The following is a 21,043-nucleotide window of genomic DNA, read 5'->3' as shown; positions in this document are numbered from 1 at the left end:
TGACATAAACAGATTCTCGTATCATTAAATAAATGTAGACGGGCATAACTGTCAATTATGATAGTTCGATGCAAAATTCAATCTGTAATTATTTAAAAAAAAAAGGATATTTCATAATAACCAATATTGTACTTAAGGAAAGGATAATGAGAATAATAATTTAAAAAGTTAATATTATAACAAGTAGAACCTCTATCAAAGTTAATTATTGAATGCAGTGTGTCTTTTACAATAAATGTGATTATGAGCTCTCTTAAACACATTTCATATCTAGGGTGTATATTTTCACGAAAGCGTTGCTTGGGGATCAGCAGTCTCATGGTTACCGCACACTTGCTCTCCTCACCGTATCATTAGAAAACAATTTAGCCTTGATCTCATGGTCCAGTATGCTGGCCGCAGCGGATTGGAAATTAGTACAACCTGTGCATCTATGATGGTGAGGAATTTGCGGTATTCTGGTGATATTCTTTTTAAAAAGGCAATAAAGTAGGAAAACTTTCACGAAAGACATTTCTGTGTTGTCTGCTTAAAAACCTGATTTCATTTACAACTTCTTTAATGTTAGTGTAATTATCAAGTTGTAAACTGTATAATTTCTTCTTAATTATACGTTTAAAAAATGATTTTTCCCTCAAAGTCAAAGTCATTAGAGAGCCTAATCTTCAGAGAAAAGGTGAGGGACCATTAATTTATTTTTTTATTATTGGTATTGAGTCAACAAAATTCGAATAAGAGTAGTTTCGTATATAATTTAATTAAAGATTTATCATATCTAGTATTTAAAGAAAATTGCAGGGTACGTGATCTTCCCTTGAGAATTAGATTTCAGCTACGGACAATAACCAATTGGGAGAGGGGATTACGCAAAATTGATCGCAACTTCTGGTTCCTCCCATTGGCTTAATTTTTTCAAGGGAACGTCATTATATATATTTACAGGTTAAATTTTCTGCTCATTCCAAGATACCTTCCCTCAGTTCACGGCGTTACTTATAAGTGAAAAACAAATATTTACAATATTTAGGAACAAGCATAATCCTTGACCTAACGATAGTTTCACGTTAATACAGAATTAAGCATTAGTGAAGTCGAACTGCAACTGCCGTAAACCTAGGTGAATTCCAAAAAGATTAGAAAATTAAGTAAAGCTTGCGAACTTTTAACGCTTATTAACTCAGGAATAAAATAAAACCACTTAAACGAATAAATATAAAGCAACCGTTTTCATTTTCTTTCTATCACGTAGTATTGCATATACTTGTGAAGTCCTAGCGTTATTACAAAGGGGCTTTCTCGTATTGTGTCTAACTCCCGCGTCTAAGATTTTCTATTATGCTTGCAATCAGATTTTTCTTTTACTCCCGTAATCGTGTGAAAGCAACTTGTCACTCCAGTTAGCTCATAAGTGATCATACGTTATAAAATATATTACAAGTGTTGTGCATTCTTATTTCGCATTTACCTGAAAAGCGCATTCGGCGCAAAGCAGGGGCAAAGAGGTTGAAGAAGATTAGCAATGCATTAGAATGTGCGATGTAAGTGGTACACGTAACCACTTTACCGGAAAAATTTCAGTTGGCACCGATAGGAATCAAACCCACAATCTCGAGATTGCTCGACAATCTTCTTACTGAGCTAGGGTGATAACTAACATCTTCGGTCGTCGTAGACGACTTTTGTTATTGTCTTTCTCACCACGCCAAACACTTTCAATAGAAAACAAGAAAAGTAAAGGGTTAGGTTACAATTACAGATTTAAAAAGATATTTTAATTTTTACCATGCCGAATTGTCGGATAATGTAGAGTCTAATTCTATTTGGTAATGTCCATGCTTTTTTTGAACACCTGAAAAGGAGGGGATATTGTATTGGGGGCGTGCGTGGTGAGCATTTTTAAGTCTTGGTGAAATTAATAGAACTGTCAGATTTACAATGTGAAAATGAACTTTTAAAAGATTGAAAATTATATTAGTTAAAAAAACAATAGTCATGAAAGAGATTACATACTTAGAGGGAGTTGGTTGCTTTCTTGCTCCACCTTTTGGTCGTTTAAAAACCTGGAATATCATTTGCTATTAACAGAGTTCTTATGAACATATCTAACCTTTCTAAAGCTTTAAGCTTCGGATAGACCATTAGAAGCGTAATATTTTATACCTTTATTACCCTAAATGTTTTACTTTTATAACAGAGAATAGGAAATTGACATATAAGTAGACGTTTTTACATCTTGAGAGGGCTCGAGCTGATAGTTAACAAACTATTAACCCACCCCCTGCCACACTTAACAATTAACGAACTCATAATAAAGAAGCCAACATTAAACAAGACTTAGTGCAAATAAAACTATTTAGTAGCGAATGCCAACAATACAAAATATAAGTACAAACAACCAAGTTAATAAAATTTTTTAAAAAATTCATTTGTAACTCACAAAATTCATAGCAAAAAAAGTTACATTACAACCGAAAGAAACAAAGAATTAATGAAAGTCAAATGTTAAGTTATTTTAAAATTATTTTTTTATCAGACCAGACCACAACAACTAATAGAAAGACAATTAACAGCTAGTCCCAGGAGCCCGGGAATGGTTTTTAGAGGTTTTCCACTACACCAGACCAAATGGTAGGAGTCCGGGAAGAATATCTTCCACTTTTCAGTTTTTTTCAACTGTCATTGTGGCTATAAAAATCATACACTGGTGCGCACTCGTGCCTTAGCCCTGAAGAAGAGGGAAATTCAGGCTAAGCGACTTATCTCTTACAAAGATCGACCGTATATACCGGTGCCAAAAAAAGAAAAGAAGACAATTTCTTTATTGCCGCAGTCCGCATAGTTAGGAATGTGATCTGCGCATCTCGAATTCTTATTTACTATTTTCCATCATTATTTAACTCATATATTTATTGCTTTCTTTAAAATATACTTATATATATTAGAAAACTCAAAGTACGCAAAACGTAACTACTGACAATATATTGGAGACCTTATTTATATATATTATATCTTTATATTGAGCCCCTCCTTTGAAGAAAAACTTCTAGAACTTATTCTTAACTTATTGCCTATAAATGAAGAACTCAGAAAGGAGATAGGCTTTAAAAGGGCAAAACTTCTTAACAATCCCCACCATTTAAGTTAAAAATAAGTTTAAAAGGTGAAAGGAGAACTATTGATAGTATAATTAACAATATTAATGTATTTTCGGCCTTACAAATTCTAAATCAACCAAATGCTTCGGAAGTGATACCAGGAGAGAGCGAAATTCTAAAGGTTACGAAAGGCGAGCATACTCCCGATGAAATAGTAAATATTAATAATGAATAGTAGTGGCAGCATTCATCTCTTGATTAATAGCCCCCATAATAGCATTATTAATAATTATGTAACTGTTTTAACAACAACGATAATAGTAAAAATAACAATATAGCCAGTGTTAAAATAAATATATTAAAAGTAAAAATTATCTTAAGAAGTATAACCCTTGTAACAAAAATAGTAATAGCTCCAATAAGATTAACCTCATTAAAAGTCAGCAGAGACTCAGCCCTCAAGAGCTTTTGACCATAGCGTTGACAGAGATGAGCAGCGCTTCTGACACGGTCCCTACTATAAACGAACAACCATCTACTGCGGTAACCTCCCTGCTAACTCGTAAAGAGGAAGTTCACCCATTACCCTTTGTGGAGACAGAAACAGCCCCTTCTTGTACACTAGATGAAGATACCGCGCTATCACAGCGATAATGAGCATTCACTTATCAATTACTAAAAGACAAGCCACTTAAATTTGTTATCCGTAAAATTTATTGTGAACTAGACATTTCCACCAACGAGGGCACTGCGCGCGCAAGGCATCACAGCCCTCCCCAAGCGGCACGGATGCACAGGAAGAACACTATTATTGGTGAATGGAAGGAGTTTGTTACCATTAGGTCTGGTGTATACACCCAGAATTGAACGACAAAAGCTACTAGTACTGAAGACTAATTCTCAGCTTCAAAATAAAGTAGAAAAACTTTAAAAAATCAACTGCGTAGGCCAGTGTTACTGGTGTCAGAACTTTGGCCACGCGCTTTTGCATTGCAACTCTCGGTGCGTCAAATGCATTGAAGGCCATTTGACTGCAGTGTGTACGACAACAAGAAACTAGCCTACTAGATGTGCGAAATGTGGATGTCCATACCGCTAAATACCGGTGTTCTTCTAATGTTACTCGCAAAGTCTTTTAAAAGCCGACCTATCTACGCGACCATCACATCCGATTCCTTTAAATAGTCATGGCCTTTTAGCACTTAGAAGTTAAACTGGTGCTAAATTCTTTTCACCGACACATAAGTAAAAAGCTGAGGGCGCATATTAACTGCTAATAGGATAACAAATTTAACGAAGTATCGCAAGCTGGTGACATCGATCACGCCTCTTTTGAAATTAATTAAAGCGAGTTAGAAATCGCGAGCGTTTGACTCGACCACCACTTTCTCAACGGTGATACCGTTGCCGAAAGGCGATAAAGACAAAGCGAAATTTTTTGCTGATCATCTAGCTACCCAGTGCTTCTCCACCCCCTCAAACAACGACAACGCTCCCTTGTGCCTAATCTTATCTCGTCTGATACCACTAATTATTTGGAGCAGTCTACCACAGACGAATTCAAATCAATTATTAAATTACTACCCGAAGTGAAAAGCGCCAGGCACTAATGTTACAACACAGTTGTTAGAGACTGCTATGAATCATCTATGCTGCCTTGTCAAATCAGTATTGACCTTCAGCTACTTTCCCGGGTATTGGAAATGGCGGTTGTCGTGAGGTTACCAAAGACATCGCAACTGGCGTCAGGGCCTCACAACTATCCATCCATCAGCCTTTCGTTAAGTTGGTAAGTTGGCTGAAGCAGTGCTACTTAATTGTTTGTAGGCGGTTGTGAACGCTAGCGGAATTTAACCAATTTTAGTTTGGATTTTTCAAGGGACACTCAAGGGCCCAGCAAATCCTTCTTCTAACCGAGTGTTTGAGAACTCAATACCTAAATTATTAATTCCTGCTCCCTAAGGGCGGTCGACCACTTTTGGCATGGTGAGAAACCTAACAGAGTGGACGGCCAGAGTCTGTAATATTAAGAAAGCCACCGGCGCAGCCTTTCTCGATGTTGAGAGGGCTTTTGACCGGGTCTAGCATAATGACCTGTTAAGCAAGCCCATGCTCAAGCGATACCGCACGGTCTTTTAGAAGCGCTCAATTCGTACCTAATTGGATTCTAAGTTGTCGTGACGTCCACACGAAAATTACATGGCGGCAAAGGTCAAGGCGGCAACCTAGACGCTATAAAGGAGCTCCCAGTACATTAAGATTTCTGTTATATTTATATATGTACTCATTTTTTAAAATTATTCTTTTAAGCTTTCTTGTTAATTTAGTTTTCATTCAATAACCCTTTTAGCAATTACATTAAATTAGTGATAGTTGGTAGTAATAAAATAATCCTAAACGTTTTTTTAGCTATTGTTAGTCTCTTAAAGTATTGCGCCCGCAACGGGAAAAAAAATAATAAGGTAACGGGGTAAAACGGGGTATAATATTCTTTATTAAGTTGCCAGAACGCTTACCTCGGCTTTAATACCAGGAACTGATACCCTTCATTGTGTTATAGGAATTTATACTCTTGCCGAGTATAAAATTTAATTGTTACTAGAATACCCCGGAACATTCCTCGCCTATACTATTACCATAAGAACTGTGCATGCAAGAGGGTAATTTTACCAGGTAGTGTAACTTAAATATATTTTTAACACTTTATAAAGTCTGGTATTTGTTACTTTTGAAGCTTTTATCCAGAGAAGTTGTAAGTACCTGTCGACTATAACTAATATATAAACAAACCCCTCTAAGGTTCTCGGGCATAAATATAATATCCGCTGAATAATGTTTAAATGGTCTCTGTGGTGCAAATATCTGGTGGAGTTTCTCGCACGTTCTCCAGCTTTAGCATAGCTATTCCTGATAGCGCACTCTTTGCAGATTTGATCCACAACGTTGTACAAATTCTTCTTATCTATGATTAGTTTTAATTTATTATTACCTACATAAAACCAATCCTCGTGAGGGTGTTGACCTCACGCTTTTTAACGCAATGATATTGTATCGTATTTACCCTCGATTAAGAGGGGGGAGTCCTGAAAGTATATTAGCCATCACGTACCTTCCCCAAATTGTATTTTAGTGTCCCATATATATTACTCTTGACGTGTTTTATACGATCAATTCTTTTTTCTCTTACCGTAATTACCTCATATTCGATTTTAAATATTTAATCAAGCTTTATGGTTAGTTTCCGATATTAGAGGTTTGTTACTTGGTTGTATGTACGCCATCAACTTGTTTTAAAATTTTAGCGACAGCCAAAACCTCTCTAATCGTCACACCACGTCTTTTCTGAGCATCATAAAATTTTAAACTTACAAAAGCAAGGTGGCGGGCACGCCCGAGTATCTTTACTAAAGAGCGCCACCCATCCTATGCCACCGGAGTTTGTTTAAAGAATCAAATCACCATGAATGGGCTCCAGGCAGATTCCTTTCTATATAATAAGAAGAAATAATTCCCATGCATATTCTTACCTCCTTTGCTTTTAAACTTCACTCCTTCTTTAATAAGCAGCAAAGAGGTTCCGCTAACAGTGTAATATTAGGTATATGCTGCTCCAAAAGTTAAGTGCCCGTAAAAAGCTAGTCAATTCATCCTTGTCGGTTTTAAAAGCTACAACTCTTTCTTTAATCATCTCCAGTCTTGATGATGTAAAAAATTTCTTCCTAACCAGAAAACAGAATGTTATGCGAATTTACATTCCTCTGGCCTTAATTTCACCTTAAATACTTCATATTTCTTTACCATATGGCAGAGTCTTCTAAATTGGCCTACTTTAGGTTCGCTAGCAACTAAACAACCATCTACAAGCACTTAAGTATTTATTATACCCGTAGTACTAATTTTTATGATTTTATGATACTTAATAGGTGCATATATGTGGCCAAAAAGCAGCATTGTCCACTGCACTCCCCATCTCTCTGGCATTGTACAGCAAAATATATTCTACAACTTTTATTGATCTCTCTCTGATAAAAAGCCTTTTGCATAAATAAAGATGCTAAAAGATCTTTTATCCTCTGACTTCCATACTTATAGTTCGTTCTTTCGGTGCTCTATATCTCTCCTCAACGCATTTTTTGTTAAGCCTCTAAAGTGTATCACAAATCCTCATAAATTTCTCTGGTGCCCCTTAAATCTCTTTCATAACGGCATCTTTAGTACATGGCTTCTCTACTACCACCTGCATGTAATTGTATTCTTTGTTAAAGATTTCTTCTATGCTCCGTGCTTTTAAAGAGCTTCACATCATTCCAAAAAGACGGAGTCTTTAGCTTGTCTTTAACATCATACTTGCACCACGAGGGAGAGGCGTTCTTTTATTAAAATAACCTCTAAAGATTTCCGGCTTCATCACGCTTTTAACGCATAGATAGGAAAACCTTCGTGCAAGAAAGTTGAATCTTACTGTTTTTCTGTATCCCTTAAACTAATGCTATCTGCCACCCTTTCAATCATAAAATCAGAAACGCCTTCTCTACAAATTCTTTGCTAAATTTTAATACTATAAAGCCCTCTTGAATGTCATCGCTTATGATGGAGCTCTACAAAGTAGTTTGAAGACAAAATCTTAAGTCCATACCCTTTAAAAGCAAGTAGTTAACCGCGTACAGTTTGACTTTCGCGTTTCTCTGATAAAGTAATAGTGCAACAAAGACAACATAGTTAACGCAATAAGTGTCCCTCTAAAGACATTAAGCACCCGAATAGTGGAGTTTTCCAGCCCAAAATCCTAATCAGAAACCTCATAAACAAAACTACTCCAAACGCCTGAATCTAGCAAGAACTTGCAAGGAATAGACATAATTATATCATACGGGGGGTCTTCACTTATGCCTAGACTAATTAATAAAGTTCCCTTCAGTGAAGGTGACTTCCCCAAGACTAGAGCTTAAGCCCCCTACTTTATTCTTTTAAGTGCTAAACTGTATAAGTTTTATCTGCATACATGCGTGTTATAGGTTATAGCTTTCGTAAACAGTTGAAAGAAGTAATTAAAAAAACAAACATATATGAACCCTACGGGCGGTCGATAGTAGTAGTAGGTAAGAGTAAAAAGTGGGATGCGCATGTACGGCACTACTAAACTGTTATCTGCTGTCTAATTGGTAGTTTTTGCAGACCATATAATACCTAAGTCAATTGTGTAATTTTTTAATTATACAGTTCTTTAGTATATATAACATTTAGTGCTTTATGCACCACTGAGTATCCCTTCCCATAGTGACCTCGTTTAACTCAGCTTTATAGCGCGATGAATGAATATTTAATTAGTATTTATCTACCTTATTACCTTTTTTTTACCTTGAGTATAATGTGCACTTAAAGTGTATTTCTGTTTAATACAAGCACTAAATTTACCTTTTAAACAGACAAACAAGAACAACTGTTCCCTAAGGTTTATTTCTTTGTGACTTAAAAACTCGTTAAAAAAAATTAAAGCTCTTAAATTCGCGTATTCTTCTTATGTCCTTTCCTTATAAGATATTACAGACAATAACAGGAAAATTTCACGAGCGCGTAAAGATTTGCTCATTTAGTTCGACCGGTTCACTTTTGGCTCTGGGTTGTTTCGGAGGTTCTGTAAAGGTTATATGACTACTACTTTTTAAGTTTTTTAGTACACCAAAAATAAAATTCTGGTTTGTTATTAACTTCACATATTTTCATCTGGAAGTTTATTTTACATCTCGTAACTAAATAACTCTTTAGTTAATAGTTTATATCTGTAACATGCCGTTTAAAGCAACCTTGTAAGTTATTATGTAGCTCAGCTATTTTGTTTTAATAGAGTGATTTAAATTTAGATCAAGTTTTTTATTTTTTTCTTTTATATTAAATTTTGCTGCCATTCAGATTTGGGATTTTGCTTCCAAGACGATTATTTATAATATGCACTGCCCCTATAAGCACTATGTTTCTATAATCCAACTTGAGTATAAATTTAACTTCTTTGCAATTTCCTTTAGCATCATTAGCTAATTTTTAGATGGTCATGTAGTGGCAGCACAATTATTTGTGGGTACCAAGAAGGCTGTGTTTTCGCTTATAGTCTGGAGAACGAAAGTATTGTCTTCAGTAGCAAATTTCCTTCGCAGCTTCTTAATGTTTGTGTGAACCCAAGTTACCAGTACGGAGTTATTTTTGTATACCCAAACGTGTTGCAGAGTGTAATATAATGACTTAAGAGAAATTATGGTGGTTTCCCGGGTGAACTCTTACCCAGAAATTATTAATTGGAATACCTGTGAAAAAATAAATACCAGTTACGTATTTAATGATGAGAAGTCCGTCAGGTTTATTTTTTCTTAGTTTTTTTAAAAGTTATCATTTGGAGTTCCCTTGCAGTTTTAAAGAAGGGACTCAATATGCTTCAGGTGTGCAGTAAGGAGCAGCGTAATCCGTAGAGATGCACTAGTTGAACTTGTTTTTTTTTGAGGGAGCATAGAAAAGTTGGTCGCTGCTTTTAGCATTGCCTCTTTGTTGTTTGTGGGGAATGCCAACTCGTGTGTACTTGTGGCTAACTATAGTCTTAAGCGCCTTGGTAATTTATATATTTTATTGTGGAAAATATTTGTTATTGGCCCGTTTAAGAGGTCCTTCGGTGTATAAGACTTTCAGATAAACCGTTCATTGAAACCAAACAGATTAGATTTAACAAGAAAAGCAGGTTTGGCGTTGTAAATTGCCGCTTGGTTTAATTTAAGTATATTAAATAATAGTCTCGGAATTTTTCTCTGCAGCGATAAAGTGATTCGTGTCTTCAATGCTAAGACTTTTGAGATTGTCCACAAGTTACGTTCACCCGTTGATAGAACTTCCTGGAGGGACGCCAATTTTTCCAGTGATGGCCTGTTTGTAATTGCGGGTGCTTTATACTTCTAGCTTGGCCTCGAATAGAGAAGGACTGTTTATTTTGTTAGGCTCGACTGAGCAAAACCATGTCCTCTACTATTGGGAGCTGGCTTTTGGCCACAACGTGTGGAAACTTTATAGCGATAAAGATCGGTATGCTACACTGCTTTTCGTGCTCCTTAATATTTGGTTTACTGAGACTTGTTAACTTTTGCTCTTTACTACAACTAACACTAAAACCGTTTAGTCTCTGCAGCTTTGCTTGCCACCCTACGCGTAGTTGCGTATTGGTGTCGTGCGGATTATCCGGGACTATGTACGAGTGGGACGCCGAATATGCTGACCATGCGCCTCTTGCATGGACGGACTGGAGGTCAGGCCTCGTTGCTAATGAGGAGTATCTTGAGCGTGAGGACGAGTTTGATTTGGTGGCAGATGTCGTTTTTTTTCTGCTGTTATATGGCGTTAATATTAGCGTATGCCAGAACAAAAAGGGAGAGCGAATGTGTGAGTTTCGCATGAAGGAGCTGTTTGAAAGTACTCTTGACGAAAAAACGATAGACGTGGAGAATACAGGTAGTACACTTTTGTGGGGGCCCCATTTATTGTGGTCGGAATATTGTTTTTTGAGGAACAGAAACAACTGCTCAGTTCTTCTTTCCAGTCGTACACGTTATCCCCGAAAGTTTGCTTATAATTAATTAATAGACACTTTAGTTGCAGCTTTAGTTTTTTTTTAACATTTAGAGGAAGGTTCTTCCGGGCCTGCTGTACACACTAACAAGTTTTCGTGGCTTTCTTTACTTAATAATCGAAATAAGTACACTGTTGCCGGAAAACTTTTTCTTTGGAAGAAAAAAAATACTTTGACTAGTTCCTAGCAATGTTAGAGAGAGTAATTGCAAAGTTCAACTTTGAATATTTAAGATTAATAATAGAAGTCAGTGTTAAATTACTATAGAGACTTCATAAAGCGCATCTTAATAACAAATGTAGAGAATATTTTTCGTTTTCGTTAAACTTTTTTAAAAATGTTTTTACAAAGGAGTTTTGTAGATAGGTTCATTTTTGTCTATTTATTTGTTGTTTAGTGTTTAGTGTTAGCCTCCCTTACCATCTACTTTCTTTCATCCGCTAACTTTATTTGTCAAGAGAAGCTTGGCCTTTTTTTAAAGTTCCACTATTGTAAAAGACCTTTTTAAATCTTACGGCTTCTCTCAGCAGGTAAGCTAAGCATACTTTTTTTTTAAATCAGATCAGCTTAATAAAAAGGCTGTCCAGGAGGTCAGTTATGCGTAATACATTTTGTAATGCTGCTCTAGTAGCTTAAATATTAGAAGGGTTAAAAAAAATCCCGTATGACCTAGTTTACTTCGTTAAAGGTAAAAGACATGCTGTTTTAGTTGTTCTATTAAGGATACATACCTTAATTAATTTACAAGCTATAAATAGCTACTGCAGAGCTTTTAGTATAAACAACTATTATAATTATTAGTTTAAATTAGTCTAAAATTGTAGATTAAAAAGTATATTAAATATTAAGTTAACTAAATACAAATATGTTATGATGTGTATAATTAAGTAGAGTAATGAAGTGCATATAATAAAATTTAATATTTGTTTGTGTGCCTTACCAAGGATTCATAAATGTGTTACATAAAAGGTGAAGAAACCTAACTGGTTGTGTATTAATAAAAAACGAAACTTTTTTTTTTAATAAGTTAGTAGGTGGGTGGTCCTTTTTTAGAACTTAGACGCGAATAAATTTAATAAGACAAGGAAAAAATTATACATTTTATTACATGAGCCTAGTACTCTACAGGCACAAGCAGGAAGGTTGTCAACAAAAATGTTTTTCTTTGCAACGCCCACTCTTTAAACTTAAAGACAATAAATATTAAAGTAACTAACTATTAGAAAACGAATAACATAATTTAAGCTACAAGCATAATACTAATATCAACGCTACTGAACCTTTAAACCTGTATTTACCTTTAAATGGATGAGGGACTCCTCGTGTTGCCTTAAACTAATCCTAACCTTAACTTAACCCACTAAACTCTTAGCCCTAACCCTATCCCCTTTTATTAAAAATTATTATAATTATAATTATTCTAAACAAAACTAGAGGCCTTGAATTAGTAAACACTTTAGGAGATATGTCAGGTAGAGAACTTCGGTCGACTCACTTTTATATTTATTAAACTTATCAGCTTAACGACCCTATAAACTTTAATCTAGTTCTTAAAAAGAAAATTACAATTCAGGACTTTAAAAAAGTATCCTCAACTTTCATAGGTATCTATACAGTCTATTTTCATTATTTTATTTCTTTTTGTATCTTCAGAGTCAACTTTACCTGTTCAAAGGTCATAAAAAAAGAACATGCTTATACCTGAAGTTTTAAACTTTGTTAAAATCCTCTTGAAATTTGCTTAAGCAATAGCACCGCATGAGCCATTGCTTTAGTTAAAAATTTTTATATTTTTTGCAGCGTTTGAATTGTAGCAGGCCATGACTGGTAAAGAATAGGTTATTGTATTGTCTTACACATTTTTGTTTGGTCTTGAAGGTCAAATGTTGCAGCACTTTGCTACTTCGTATTTAACCTCCACAAGTACATCACCTGTAAAACCCACACGAATGTAAAGCGCTTGCAGACAATTATAAAGGCCCATTTAGAACTTTCAACGGGCTGGGCGTACGGGCAAGGGAGGTCGATGTTTAATCATCTAAAAGCCTGAAGCGCGAATAAAATTGTTTATTTTTTTGGCAACCTTTATTGATGTTAGCTTTGGAGAAGACATCACAATAAACTTAACTTGGGCGATGTTTTCATGCTCAAATCCAGGTTGTCTTAGTAAATTGGAATTTAAAATAGCTAGTGTGTCCCATGGCCTCGTATCAACCCATTATACTCTTACGGCATCAACTTAGGTTTTGGTTTTTCCTTCCGCAATTACTTGAAATAGTATAATTGAAAATAGTTTAGTTAAGTGATGAACTTCCGTTAATACGAAATTTTCCGATGTTGTTTTTATAAGTATGAAAAGAGAAATCTTGTCCATTGTTTAAAGCCTCTACACCCAAAGATTTTTTTTATAAATTATTTTGTGTTCATAGTTTTTTTTTGGATAGGCCAGATCACTTTTTGTTATAAAATAATGATTTTTATAAATTACCTGTTGTGTTTGGTGAGGAATTTATATATATATTTTACTCCCCGATCTCATAAATAAAACGAAAAGTCTGAGAAAATGGGTCCTTCCAAGAGGCGTTGATGTAAAGCATCGTCTCAAACCTGGCGCGCCCGTCACGAGGTAAGTAGCTTATATTGTTTCAATTACAGCGAGGAGGTTATCGACGGCGAGTCGTAAGCGCAGGTAGCAAACGCATAGGTTATTACTTACCGGCTACACAAACCACATACAAGCGTCCGCTTGTTGCGCAACTAAGGTTTGCTTTTTACACAAAAGGATGCCTTATTCTTTTAGCCGATCGCATAGCTTAATAGTAAAAAAAAATTGTTATGCCATTTGACCACATTATAGCTCCTGTTATAACGTATAACTTCTGGTTTTAAAGCCATTTAATCGAATTTTAAAGCGTATATTAAATTATTTGCAAACCTCAGTCTTATAAGAGATCTCGGAACTTAAATAGTAATCCTCATTTAAGGGGTCGAGACTAGTGTCTATACTTCGGAGTCTTGACTCTTTCTAAAAAATTCAGAAGGACGAGAGGCTCCTAATGCTCTTAAAATGTAAATTATAGGCTAACCTTCAAATAAATTTTAATAGACTTATTACATTATGCGGGAGGCCCTATCTCAAAAGTTGACATTCGCTTTAAATAGAAGAGAGGGCAAGCTCTAGGGTATTAGCTTACGTTGTACATAATCTTTAAATTATTATATTATGCAAAAATTACGGTTTGTACTTTCTATGAACGGTATATAAGTAAAGATCTTTGTTCAAGTCGGCAAATATTATTTTAACAATGGCCTTAAGCACAGAATGCGTAAAATAAACTTAAAGAGACCTAAACTATAAAGAACAAAAATATTGGGGAACAACACAACCAGCCAATAAGTGAAGGCAAATATTATATTTTTGGCTTTAAATTCGTAATAAGTATTCTTAATCAACAGCAGAAATTGTGACAAATATTATTATTCTATAATGCTTTATACCTGTAATGTCCACTACAATTTAATACTTAGCTGTTTTGGTTTAATTTGGTGACATATATATTCAATTAAATTTTAATGACCAAGTACCAAAAAGGTTACCTTACTTCCAGAAAGGTGCTTAATGTAGTCAATGGAATATTGTATAAATTGATACTTGAATATACATAACATCATTATCTCTAGGACAAACAAACCATAAAGGATGATGACTGAACTTAACCTTTCTTTCGGGTGTGGGGAAAGGTTTATCTATAAAAGCCAAGTAAAAAAGAAAAGATGGGCACGTGCATATAATCAATGATTGAAGGGGATAACAAATAGGGTACTGGAGCTAAGTTTTATATAACCAGTATATCTATTCATTTATCTAAAGAACACATGCCATTTACATTAAAATGTTTTCACTACTTCCTATAATATAGAACACACACTATTTGAGGGTATAGAAGGATGTGAGAAAGCTGACGCCTAGGCTAGAAGGTCTTCATATGATTTATTTTCCTATAATTATTTATCACTTAAGACACTATAAATTTAATGCTCGTTCTGATTTAAGTTTAAGTTCAAGTTCTTTGTGCAGTTTTGCCACAGCAAACCATTAATAACACTCTTAATAGCTTATCCTGAGGGAATTAAAGCTTCTTGATATGCTGAGAGGAGCAAGCAAGAACGTTTAAAGTGCAAATAATTGTTGTACACCAATAACATGCTTCTTAGTAAAAAGTTACATGTTTGTTATAAACAACGTACAGAGAAACTATAATTTTCTCGGCTTTGTTAATATCATAAGCCGGGCATTTTTTTATTTGTCTTCGGTTAAATATCTAATAATTTGTATACTTCAAAAGAGGCAAAATATAGATGTGTAGAATAAATTATGTATATATATAACTTGTAAGAATTAATGTATAAAAATTTATATGTCTGAAAAAAATACATGTAAAATAAAATGAGAAAATATCTCAAGAATATTTAATTAATTGGTCTCGTACTCTATTATCGCCTACAAAAATTTCCATTCATGTACATTTAACCACCAAAATTTTTTTAGTATAATTATATTTAATTCCATTTAAGGTAACCTTAAATTAATATTTCATTTGTAATTAATAATATAAGCGCTGTCTTTCATTAATAGCGATTCTTAACTTAATTAATTTATTCTGCAGGCCATATTTTTATAGTAGAGATTTTGTGTTTCGAGTAAGTGTTTTGCGTTATAGTGTAGTATTGTGTTTCTGTATTTAAGTAACCCCTCTGTATTTATCTTTTAAAACCATTTGCTCTCGTCTACTCTAACTTTGAGGCAACGTTGGGTGCCTTCATTCGAATAGATATCAATAAACGTTTTCTCTTTACATATATTTTTCAAAGTTATAAGATATGTGTATGACTTAAGCAAAAAAATACGAAAAAAATAATCGTTCGCCAACAACTGCTAATAGTGCTATCTTCAGTTCGCTATTTAAAATAACTCTGCCATGCCGATTAAAAAAAGCAGTGTTAGGCAGAATTATTACCTCTTGAAATAAGAGTAGAAATTGTTGACTTGAATAAAAGAAATCACAAGCTAACTGTTGTCGAAAGGGGATGCTTCGGATGCTTTCTTTATCTTTAACTCTTTTAATCTTAATAACAATGGGCTAATATGATAGGCACTTACATCTTAAAAAGGTGGGAATATTTATGAAAACCATGTAAATTTGTGAAATTTAAGTTGCAGTAAAGCTTTGACGTCGGGAGTAGTTTGTAATAGCCAGTTACCTTTTGGTAGCTTTAGTTCTCTATCCATGCTCTATCTAATATATTCTTCATCACAATGTCTTACTGTTGATGTTAGACATAAAATTTGGCTTGTAATATTTATACTAGTTTCATATAAATTTGCTAATTACAAAGCAAACCTGCTAGCTTTTTCCAAATATCGTAAATCATCTATTTCCATTGGTGGTTGCAGGAATGAAATCTAAACTTAAAAACCATTTATAGCTCTTCTATCCTTTTATCTTTTTACTAAAAATTGCGTAGTTTAACTTTATTTTTAGTTCTCTTCTTTTTCAGTGTTCCTCAAGATCAGTACGAGTCGTTTCAATATACGATGTAGGGAATTCGAGAGGGCTATTGAAGAATTCCAAGGCTTCCATAACTGTTATTTCTAATTTACAATGTACTTTATTGGTCTTTTGCCTATTTATTAGTCTATTGTCTGGCACTACTCTTAGTCTACCACTTGCTTGGGTTATTAGTGCAACTGCTATAGCCACCAATGGAATTTACATGCTGTCAAAGGCTGGTAAAATTCCCTATACATTCGCTCGGGCAGCTCTTATTATTTTACGGCGTCGTTTTACTTTTGATGGAGGGTGCCAATGCTGAAGAGATTAACTACGAACTGGAACCCGGAGAAATTTACATTCCGGACGATTTAAACTCTTCTGTTCGTGTAGACGTTGATCTAGTCTTTTATTTTATTATAGCTAAATTTGTTCAAGTTCGATTGCTTTAATTATGTACCGCCATTAATTTTTTGATAGTTATCCACTAGATTTTCAAGGATAGTAAATAGGCTCAGTTATTTATTATTTTATTACTTTTCTGACGAGTATATCAAAGAGGATGACTTTTTTGAAAACTTACTAAAGGTTTGTCTCCTGTTAGCGTAAAGTCTATCCATAACTTAAGCCTTTTATTCTTTTTTTTTTTTTACTCCGCTTTTTCTTATTATAGGCAAACGAAAAGGGGTTCATCTCAATAGAATTTCTGAGGACCACTTTTGTTCTAATTCAGGAACTTGACTGTCCGAAGGAATTATTTTCTCTGGCAACTTCAAATGGTTACTTATTAAATAGTTTATTTAAAAAAAATTAATTATAAAGCTCTTGTAGTACCAATGTTATTTTTGGACACTAACGTTGAAGCAATTAGGCGCCTAAGATCTTATAGTCAGAACGAGTTAAGTCTGAAAGGTTTTTATTGTTTCTGCTTGACTTAGGCTAATGTAGTTAGTAAAAACTGTAACCTATAATTGGTAGGTTACAGTTTTTATTTTACCTGTAACATAATTTTAAAAAGCTATTATATACTAAGACGAAAAGTTTAGTCCGGCTGAAGAAGGGGAAAACCCATATATATTAGATAAAACTGGTGCTCTGAAGTCGTGCGACGAAGAAGATGGCTTAATTAAGTACACTCGTTTTACTACTTTTCTGTTCCCTTATATTTACAGCAGCAAGTTTAATGATTATGAAAAGTAAGTTTTTCGGATCTATACTTAAAAGTTTGGCTTGTTTACTAATGATAATAATCGAAGGGTTGATAGGATGTTTTCTAAAAAATGTTTTAATTGTGGTAGTGAAGGTCATGAGCTTGTCGGGTGCCAACAGGCCAGAAATTTTGCAGAAATTTTTAAAAACAGAAACGTTAGCTTTTTTTTAAAAAAAAGTATTTTCTTTTGTTTATCTGTTGTAGGAATTTAATCAAACCCGAGCCCCTCGTTTTCTCCGATATACAGAGCATACTGATTTACTTTACGGGCATTTGAAGCCGGGAGTTATCTCGAAAGAGGTCAGATCATTGGTGTTACCAGTTTTATATTTTTAATTGTTTTAAAAAGCTTGCGAACGGGTTGGGGATGAAAGAAACAGACTTGCCTCCTTTTATCTCCCAAATGCTGATCCACGGATACCCCCCGGGCTACTTTAAATTGGTGCAACGTGTTGGAGAGCCCCGTGCTTCGCTGCAGCAAACCGTGGATTATCCTGGCTTTAATGTTCCGCCTCTTCCAGGCATTATCGTTACCGACCCAAGGAACCCGTATTATAGGAGGGAAGGAGAATGTGCCAAGGATGAGCGTAAAGATAAGAGCAGGCTAGGAGACCTACACTGCCGCGACCGTACTCAGGAGCCTGGCAGCCAGCCTTTTTACTATGTTCCCTGCTGGCAGCAGTATCCGCCCAGGCTTATGTGTGCCCAGCGGGTTTGGCGGTTTGACAGCCGGTACAGTCGTTTTCAGCGGAGGACGGACTGCTATACGCTGGATTACAACCACTGGCTATGGCGTCGCAGGGGCCCGTGAGATCACCATTTTTTTTTATTACCTTTATTGTATGAAGTTACCTCGCTGGAGGAAGCGCTTTAGTAAGTATTACATATCCCGGATCTCCTGGATCGTGTGTGTCTGTTTTGTAACCCAGAGTTTTTCTGTAAAACCGTTCGGCGCGTTTATTTGCTAAAAAAAATATTCGTTAGTTGGAACAGCTTAAGAATAGGGGTGAGTTACCCTTCTGGCAGGTCAAAGTGATTTCTTTTAATAAAAAGCCGTGGGCAATTTGCTCGAGAAGACCCATCATGTGCCGGCCAAGACCCACGCCTCGATAGCGGCGCTGCAACTGTAATTCGTAGCTTTTCAAACAATATCATGGAGTTAGTTATAAGTGATAACTGTTTTAATTTATATACGACTATAGTTTGTATTTATAGCACCAAACACTAGTTTTCAGGTTATTAATAGTTTTTCTATTTACCAGTACAGAATGCTTTTAGTTTTTTCTTCATTGAGCTCAAATCTATATTGTGCAAAACCTATAGGGGTTTTGTTATCCTCATATGCAATTACGTAGAACGAGTAGCGCTCTTTTTTTATTAAGAAAAAAAAAATTGAATACTTGTTCAAGTTGTAGCTTACTATATTAACTTGTTAGTTCTTTAAGTTTTTCGTCTCTTATCCAGCCCTTATTGAAAAAGGTGTACCTAATGTGCGTATCATAGTCAGTTTGAACCTTCGTGGGTAATCTTATATATACATAGATATATAAAACAAAAAAAAGGATTGAATTTTTTGGGTAATTCTATCGATACTTCTCTACCGCTTAGTACCGAACTGGAATGATTACATTGACCCTTTTTTTATAAAACGGAAAATTATAGTACATCTTTTTCATGTTCCTCTCCGTTAATTTAAGAAGAAAGTTTATCATTGATTGAGAAAGAGATGATAGGGTTCTCCCCACAAAGTTCACCGTTTTCATGCTTTAATAGAAGTAGCGGTATATCTTTAACGAAATAAGAACAATGTTTACTTACTCTGGCAAGGTAAATGTCTTGTCCTCTTCCTTTACACAAGACATATGATTTCTGCACTGTAACGGGTATTTTAGGGCCATAGCGTATTTTGTTTGTAACTAAAAAAGTACGTTGCTACTTAAATTTAAAGTCTAAACTTTCTGTGGCGAACACGAACGATAGTAACCCAACCCCTTCCTTTTACTAGCTTTATTAATTAACTCTTTCTTATACCGCGAATGCCTTTTCAAGGGTCCTTTCGTGCATTAACTTGATACAAAAAGGGTTTTGTTCGGCCATTATAGTTGTGTCGGAGGAGGTTTCTTTCTTAAAGTTTTAAGCAATTTTGTATTTTACTTTTTTTTATTTATACTTTCAGTTTTACAATTTAGAGAATTAAAAAAAATAGTGAAACAGAGTGATAACCTTGTTTACCCAACAATTTTAAGTTTGTATCACTAAAAGTGGAAGCAAACAAGAGAAGTCAGGCGCTTTTTTTTAATAAAAGAAAAAGTATTATAAATTTCTTATTTTTAATAATAAGTTTAGTTCGAAAGTACAATCCCTAGGAGACTTTCCTGTATGTAAATTTCTAATATACTATAAGTAAGGAGAGACTAATTACGTAAGTGTGCTTAGAGAGAAAAAACATTTGATCTTTTTGGTGAATATTTTAAACTTAACTCTTGTCACGTGCATTTTATGCATAGGATTTTTTTTAAAAAAGATAAAAGTTAAATCTTTAATCATCTTCAAACAAGCTTGTAACACATTTTTTTCGACTCTTTAGAATATGTTGGTTAGACTTTTTTTTTAATTTTTTTTGTAGCTTCAAGTTCTGGGCTAACAAAGCATAAACGAGATCAACATTTTTGAACTCATGGTTAAAAATTTGACTAAATCATATGGCATAGGAGAGTACCCTACCAAAAAAATCACTTCCGAAATGTAGCTTACAAAAGTAAAAAAAGATGTAAGCAAAAAAGCGTGTCCTTGTTCTCCTGTTGGCACCCTTGACCTCCGATGGCGCGAAAATTCCATCGTGCAAATTTTAGTGAAACAGATAAAGCAGTGATCAACGCGTTTTATCTTTTACTATGCAGCATGAGAAAGCTTTCGCTGCTCAACAAACGACGATTGTGTGTCTTGCATTTAGCCAATGATAATATACTCGTTTGTTGCTTGGGCCTATGACGCCATGGCAATATAGCGGTAATAGCATAAGTGCGACTAAACGCGTCGTGGTTTGTGCGAAATGAAGTTCTACACTGGGACCTCCAGCTAGGCCTAAACGCCGTCCTTGCCCTTTATAACCGATTAGCGAGACAATCGCCTGCTGGCGAGCGCAAGTTCGTTTTCAAACCATGGGACAGGGATGTTATCGCTGTCCACGTGATACACTTCAAGCTCTAGTTAAGACCAAATCAGAGTTGTAAGTTAAAATAAATATAACGCACGATTCAGAAGGCCAATGCTCGTGTAGTATAGGCCAGAGGGGATTTAAGGTGGAATGTTATAGTGTAATCAGCATAGATATGCAGTAACTATTAGAATTTTGTTTGAAGTTGTAAACTAAGCCACCACACCAGAAAAATGCGAGTTGGCACCGACGGGAGCCAAATGCGACTTTAAGATTGCGCGACAATGCTCTAACCACTGAGCCGGCGACAACACACATCTTCGGTCGAAAAGATGATAGCCAAGGAATCTAGCCATATCATCGTTTTTTTTATACATCCAAATATAGATGTGTACAAATAAAATAGTGCGCCATAAGTGCTACGTG

The 21,043-nt window shown here is 35.0% G+C and overlaps 3 protein-coding genes across 3 annotated transcripts; 2 read left to right on the top strand and 1 right to left on the bottom strand.

Annotated features, from left to right (window-relative positions):
* The first annotated feature begins 9,517 nt into the window (after window positions 1-9,517).
* On the top strand, window positions 9,518-10,885 carry LOC135121625 (retinoblastoma-binding protein 5-like). Its single transcript, XM_064045934.1, has 9 exons — window positions 9,518-9,545; window positions 9,589-9,693; window positions 9,744-9,819; window positions 9,872-10,017; window positions 10,073-10,157; window positions 10,252-10,432; window positions 10,490-10,580; window positions 10,642-10,689; window positions 10,752-10,885. The coding sequence occupies exons 1-9, from the start codon at window positions 9,518-9,520 to the stop codon at window positions 10,883-10,885; spliced, it is 894 nt and encodes a 297-aa protein (XP_063902004.1).
* A 5,531-nt stretch (window positions 10,886-16,416) lies between these two features.
* Window positions 16,417-18,273, top strand: LOC135121628 (uncharacterized). Its single transcript, XM_064045940.1, has 9 exons — window positions 16,417-16,489; window positions 16,559-16,633; window positions 16,731-16,838; window positions 16,924-17,029; window positions 17,082-17,162; window positions 17,284-17,446; window positions 17,507-17,615; window positions 17,665-17,760; window positions 17,810-18,273. The coding sequence occupies exons 1-9, from the start codon at window positions 16,463-16,465 to the stop codon at window positions 18,269-18,271; spliced, it is 1,227 nt and encodes a 408-aa protein (XP_063902010.1). The 5' UTR covers window positions 16,417-16,462; the 3' UTR covers window positions 18,272-18,273.
* LOC135121629 (N-alpha-acetyltransferase 40-like) lies at window positions 18,226-19,423 on the bottom strand. The gene is made up of 6 exons (XM_064045941.1): window positions 19,279-19,423; window positions 19,126-19,224; window positions 18,890-18,945; window positions 18,720-18,828; window positions 18,476-18,597; window positions 18,226-18,424 (listed from the first exon to the last, which is right to left on the bottom strand). Exons 1-6 carry the CDS (start codon window positions 19,356-19,358, stop codon window positions 18,309-18,311), a joined length of 582 nt encoding a protein of 193 aa, XP_063902011.1. The 5' UTR covers window positions 19,359-19,423; the 3' UTR covers window positions 18,226-18,308.
* Window positions 19,424-21,043: the final 1,620 nt, after the last annotated feature.

The sequence above is a fragment of the Zophobas morio genome, unplaced genomic scaffold (assembly GCF_036711695.1).
Source record: "Zophobas morio isolate AGI-343-1 ecotype UQ-CSIRO unplaced genomic scaffold, CSIRO_AGI_Zmor_V1 ptg000647l, whole genome shotgun sequence".
NCBI classification, from domain to species: domain Eukaryota; kingdom Metazoa; phylum Arthropoda; class Insecta; order Coleoptera; family Tenebrionidae; genus Zophobas; species Zophobas morio.
The sequence above is the reverse complement of the archived record's forward strand: the minus strand, read 5'-3'. Positions and strand labels throughout refer to the sequence as shown.